At 37.3% G+C, this 6,195-nt stretch overlaps 1 protein-coding gene across 3 annotated transcripts in view; it reads right to left on the bottom strand.

The window, feature by feature from the left end:
- Positions 1–3,304: 3,304 nt before the first annotated feature.
- The window catches only part of CACNA2D3 (calcium voltage-gated channel auxiliary subunit alpha2delta 3), a 425,193-nt gene continuing 422,302 nt past the window's right edge, over positions 3,305–6,195 (bottom strand). For all 3 annotated transcript variants that reach the window (XM_009910018.2, XM_054162207.1, XM_054162203.1), the window contains 2 exons: positions 5,038–5,120; positions 3,305–4,233 (listed from right to left, as the gene is read on the bottom strand). In XM_009910018.2, coding sequence (XP_009908320.1) covers positions 4,141–4,233; positions 5,038–5,120 — 176 coding nt within the window. In that variant the 3' untranslated portion in view covers positions 3,305–4,140. The remainder of the gene's footprint in view (positions 4,234–5,037; positions 5,121–6,195) is intronic.

Here is a 6,195-nt window from a genome sequence, read left to right as displayed (position 1 = left end):
AATGGAAAGTCAACTAAACATGCTCTAAAATCTTCAGAACCATGGGAAAGAACATGGACAAGAAAAAAACAACAAACAACTAACCTAGACAAGGAAAAGAATAATCATGGACGAAAATTAAATAATACTTCCCACAGCTGCCAAATTTTTAATGAATTTTTTCTGTAGAAAACTTTCCAATTGTGAATGCCTATTTACATTAAAGTTGCCTGAGTTGGAATTGCTGAGGCACAGAAAGTCACAAGATGTAGAAGTCCTTGAAGGCCATAAAGGGCTCAGGAGACAAATGGAAATAACTGGCCTTTTCTAGCCACACACCTTCTGAGCCAAACATCTATCTTGCCTTCTGAATCTGAAGGGCTACACGGGCCAGTGCCTTGTTCTGGGGTCTTGCTATCGGGAGAAAACAAAAGAGTCTCCTGAAGCCATTTAGACAATGAAACAATCGCTGTTGCTTTTAATCTCTTTTTGCCCTAGGCAACCACCTGCTTTGCCTAGCACATACATTGCAGAATTGGCCCTGGCATTGGGTCAGGCAGTCTCAGTGTCAGAAACAATGAGAGGAGATAACACAGCTGCAGAAACCTGCCTAGGGCTCTCTGGCTTACAGGATTTTAAAGGAGTGTTTGCAGCACTGACAGTTACAGGCAGACAGTTTTCCCACACAGAGCCATTAGAAAATGGTGTGTCCATGGCCAGTCCTGAGCCCTCAGATAGCTTTTGCTGTATCAAGATGAAAGGAAGAGAGAAGGCATCTGGGGGTAGTAAGTTGAAAATCAATGCTATTATGAAAGAGAGTAAAAAAGAAAAAAAATCCAATCCCTGCAGAAACTGAAACTTTCAGCTACACCTCTTGCTGTGCAGAGACAGACTGTACAGTTGTCCTAGCTCTGCTTGGGTTTGATCTTAGATTTAGAGAGATAAAAAATACAGATAATGTCTGAATTTCCTGTTTATTAAAAATTTATATACTTTACATATATGCAGCTGTATGCATGCATATGTATACATCTGTGGTTTTCTATTGACTACATTGGGCTTCAAATTGGACCATGCATGATATTTTTAGACTATGAGAGGAGCAGCACCTATGATTAGTGAAGTTATGAAATTTAATTACATGACCTGACACAGGTTATGGTATGACAGTATGATATTTTTAGAATATGAGAGAATTAGCACCTATGATTAGTGAAGTTATGAAATTTAATTACACGACCTGACACAGGTTATGGTATGACAGTATGATAGTACAGACCCAGTTCATGGTATCTTCACACCTTCTCAGTATTTCAGAGCTAATGATGACATACAGACCAGTAAACTTAACAGTCAGGAACATTCCTATGCATTAGAATAAGATCAGCTTTTCTGTAAAACAATCTCAAATAGGCCTTGGCTTGCTTTCAACCTGTGTCAACTAGCTCTATCCCATAAAACTCACAATCACTGTTTCTGTTTGGACATAGTCTGTTCGTATTGCAGCTACTCCATTTTGGAGACCAAGAGATTTTACCAGCAGATACACACACCACTCTGAGCCAGTTGTCCGCAGTGCCAAGAAACATTTCCAGACATACTCACTTTACTAGTATAGATGCAGCCAATTAGTTCAAACAGATCTCACAACATTATCACTGGCCTACTGTTGATCTGTTGCCTGCACTCATAATTATGTTTGAAATTCATAAAAAGCAACATGAATGCCAATGACTGAACCTACTCCATTGAATGTGAGGACCTGCAGAGGCAAAGATACACAAATATGAACCCAAGGCAACATCTCTATTTTTACCAAACTATTGGCTTTATGAACTTGAATTCACACTGCATCAGAATTTTCTAAAGGCATAAATACCAAATTAAAAATACATCTTCATTAGCAAAGCAATGACAACTCATATTTATTTTTTTTTACACTTGGCATTTTAGGATTATTCTGTTTTACACAGGAACTTGTGTGTGTACACTGATATAGTCTGCTTCTTAACTTTGTCTTAATCCATGGAAATGTACTGTCACATTACTCTGAAAAATATTCATTTACATACCCATATTTTAATCTCTTTCATAATATTAATTTAGACTGTCATGTTTTTAATCTCTCCAGCTCCTTTCTAATTACAAAACTGTCCACCTCTTTCCAAAATTAACAATGAATTATTATTAGGCATTTTCATTTTGATTCAGTAGAAGTACATTTTCTTATTTAAAATATTTCTTTTCTTTGTAAGAAAGATGATGATTTATACATCAGACAGAATAGGCATTTGTATGCAGAGCTCTTCAATGCCTTTTCTAATGAGAAAGATTTTTCTTTTCACTTTCTACTAACAAGGAAAAATCACCTGGTATGTGTTGGTTTCTAAGCATTTCCCATTTAAGATTTGTTGAGAAAGAAGCAGCATCAGGCATACAAAAGATTTATGCAGCTGTAGTGTTGTGCATTCTGAAAATTCATCAGGAAAATCAGAAAGTATTTAGCTTAATTTTAGAGTGAATGATGGAGGCTAGCAGGGAATGGTGCTCGGCCTAGAACCAAGCAAAGAGCTGCAGGATATCTGTGTCAGTCCAACTGTAGAAAATGCTTTGAATTCCCAATTAGCTTAGTAAACAGAGCATGTCGCTAGGACAACAGATTGACTGAATGTCAGCTGGAAAATTATTCCCATAGCGAGTGATTTTGAGACCAAGGAAGGACAGAGAATTCTGCAGGGAAACACTCCTAACTGAAAAAGGTGAGGAAAATTGTTAGTGCAGAAAAAGGTCCGTATGGTTTCAGAACCAGAGGAAGTATCAGTGCATTTGAACCCATTAAAGCATTGAAGTGGAAATTTTATTTTCCTAGTTCTTCCTCTTACAAGCTAGATAGTATTCCTTAAAACAAAGCTCCTCTCAGTAGCTTAGCCTCTCTAGCTTAGCTGGGATATACACCAAATCGGCTTAGCGTTGATCTAATGGCAAAGGCATACTTACTCCTATCAGGAAAGTGCAATCTTCAAGCACCAGGTACAGAACAATGGCATTTTATTTTGCATTTAGTGGACACATTCTACTCTGTATAAAACTCCAAGGATAAACTGAGACACTAACATACTTCAAAGACCATGATCATCCATGAACAGGGATGTTACTATAAGAGGAATATACTCATTATACTAGGGGTACAGCATTCTATACTCTCTCTATAACATTCTAAAAGAACAACATTTTAAAAAAAATATTGATCTTTGCTCACTGAGGGTGACCCTCAGTCCATTCTTGGTGAAAACCATAATGAGTTCTGCTGGCGCAGATGTAAGTCAAACCTTCTCCTCTTATGAATTTCCTCATAACAAGTATCTCCTAGATGACAAAACATCTATAGAACAGAACACTAACAGAACAGTCTCATCCTTTTACATAGGTTATTTTACATATCTTCCCACAAATTGTTACAGATGAAATGTATTTAATTTTGCTACCTGCAGCCAAAACTACCAGTTTGGTCTCAAGGTTGCCCAAGTTAGGGAAAAGTCTTTCATCAGGCTTTAGCTCACTTTCTAACTGTGTTTGAGATGTTTGATAGATATTTCCAGAAACCAAACCTTCACTAGGAGGCAGCACAACTTACTATCTGCTCAGCTTCCTATATGCACATGGGTTTCCTTGATGTATTAATAAAAGCTATTCTATTTTATTATAAAAGCTAAATCCACATTTTCTTTTAATCCTTTCAGAAATAGACTAAAAACATATGAAAACATCTTCCACTTATTTTATTCTCTTTCCATCATTAATTAATGGCACAAATATGTTATGATAGTTAAAATACACTCTGAAACTGTTATTTTGATATACTTTATTGAAAAAGTACATAGTTTTAAATTGGATTCAGTGGGACAAAGCAATGGTCACCTCTATCTACCGAGTCCTTTTTTGATGAATCATGACTACCATATGCCAAATTCACATCTGCATGACTTGCAACATAAAAAGATAAATCTTTTTTTCAACATATCTCAATAATTTATATCACCCACAGTTTAAAATCATGAAATGCTGATGCTCTGACTATATTTCATGTCCTCTGTGTTGCACCACTTCCCAGATTGCAGTTTATCCATGTATTAGCATGCCAATTGAACACATCAGTCACTGTCACCTTGAGAAAATAGTCAATAGCAGAGGAAGAAGAACAAGTGGAGGTTTAGCACTAAGGCCTGAGACACCACCACATTCTCTTGCATTTTCCTAAAAGATAAAACAACAACAAAGGAAAATAAATACAAACCATTACACTCAATTATGATACATGATTATATACCAAACTGCATAGGCAGAAGAGGATTGGTGCAAACAACAAAGCTCATGAACTAAGTGCACTCAGGAAGTAATATGGGGATACATTTTAATTTGAACATTTAGATTGTAGGCTGAAAGTAAACACGATCAACAATCACCAATCCACTTCAAGCCATGTTTTAGGTCTCATTCTGCATTGCATTACATCATCAAGGCATGTCACTCCAGAGTAAAACGGATGTCTACAAATATGTGTGATACAAACCACTGCAATGACATCTTGGTCTCTATCAGATCTCTTTGGCATTATGTGTGTAGTGATCTCTACCAAGCAATACTACAGGTAAAAGTAATGGCCTTAGCATGGCAGCTTAAATACTGAAGCTAGTTACTGAAAAAATACATGACTAGTACAAAGTTCCCAACAATCTCAAATGAGAAATCTTGTGGTCAGTGCTTGAGCCAGAGTAAGTTCTCAAATATTCCTGGCTGCCAGTCTGTGCTGACATCTTGCCATGTTCTGTTATGTGACACAAAACAGTCTAAAAAAGCAGCAAGTCAAGACACTGTCTATAGGAGTACTAAAAAGATTTTCAGCATTTACAATGCCACCCATTTTCCCTGCTACTCTGTTCTAAGTGGTGAGAATATTTTCAGTACTTCATCTTAGAAGATATTTTTCCTGCTTACATTTTTAAAGAAAGAAAACATCTACCAGAATCTAAAAGAAATGAAAAGCAGCTAGAAACTTACTTCAGGGTGAAATCCATGACAAGATTCTGGCCGTCGTCTTATCTTCTGAGATTTTAAACGTTCACATTTAAGGGATTCATTATGTACAAGGTAGTTAAGGAGAGACCTTTGGAGAACTGAATTTTAATATCATGAGTCTACATGAGTGTTTTGAAATTAATATGGTGAAAATCCTTCAGCTCTTTCCCTTCTCTCCATCAGAAACCCAAGGTGGTACATGTGGTCAAAACAGGAGAAAAAAGGTGCATTCTCCTCAGTGATCTTTAGTTTAGACAGTAACATTTGCACTTAACACTGCTAATCTGTCTTTCCATAATGTCTACCAAAACCAAATCCAACCAAACCAACAAAAAAACCCACACAACCCCAATACCCAACCAGAAACTTATGAAAGAAACAAATCCTGACCTACAGAACAGCACAAAATAAAAAAGTGGGACAATTGAAAATTAGGATATATTTACTTTGTTATAGTTTTATGGTTTTGGAAAGTAGGATTCTTAAACATTTTCACTACCCCAGTCCAACCCTAAAATAAAAATATATATCTGTATGCAAAGAACTCTATATATCCAATATCAAGATCTTCATTCTCATAAGGAAATTATATAGAACCGTAGAATTGTTTTGGTAGGAAAAGACCTCCTTGAGTCCAACCATCAACCTAATATGACTATGGCTATTTAAACCACGTCCCAAAGTGCCTTGTCCACATGTTTCTTGAAAACCTCGAGGAATGGTGAATCCACCACCTCCCTGGGTAATCTATTCCAATGCCTGACCACTCTTTCCATAAAGAAATTTATTCCAATACCCATAAACTCTTTTCTCCCTAAACAGCAACAAAACCACTGTATTTAGCCAGGCTGATTTTTTAGCACATGGGGACGGCCTGTTCCTGTGCATTTAAGACTTCCCTCTTTGAACAATGTTCAGCCTTCCTGGCCTTCTTGGCTCCTCAGGACTGGCTCCCAAGGGACTCTGTCCATCAGTCTCCAAAACAGGTCAAAGTCTGCCTACCAGAAGTCCCAGGTGGCAGTTCTGTTGATACTACTCCAACAACTGAGAGCTCTATCATTTTGTGATTGCTGTGCCCAGGATGGCCCCTAGCCATTACATCACAGTCCTTCTCTGTCCACTGACAGCAGGTCCAGCAAG

Source organism: Dryobates pubescens, chromosome 1, assembly GCF_014839835.1.
Source record: "Dryobates pubescens isolate bDryPub1 chromosome 1, bDryPub1.pri, whole genome shotgun sequence".
NCBI classification, from domain to species: domain Eukaryota; kingdom Metazoa; phylum Chordata; class Aves; order Piciformes; family Picidae; genus Dryobates; species Dryobates pubescens.
The sequence above is the reverse complement of the archived record's forward strand: the minus strand, read 5'-3'. Positions and strand labels throughout refer to the sequence as shown.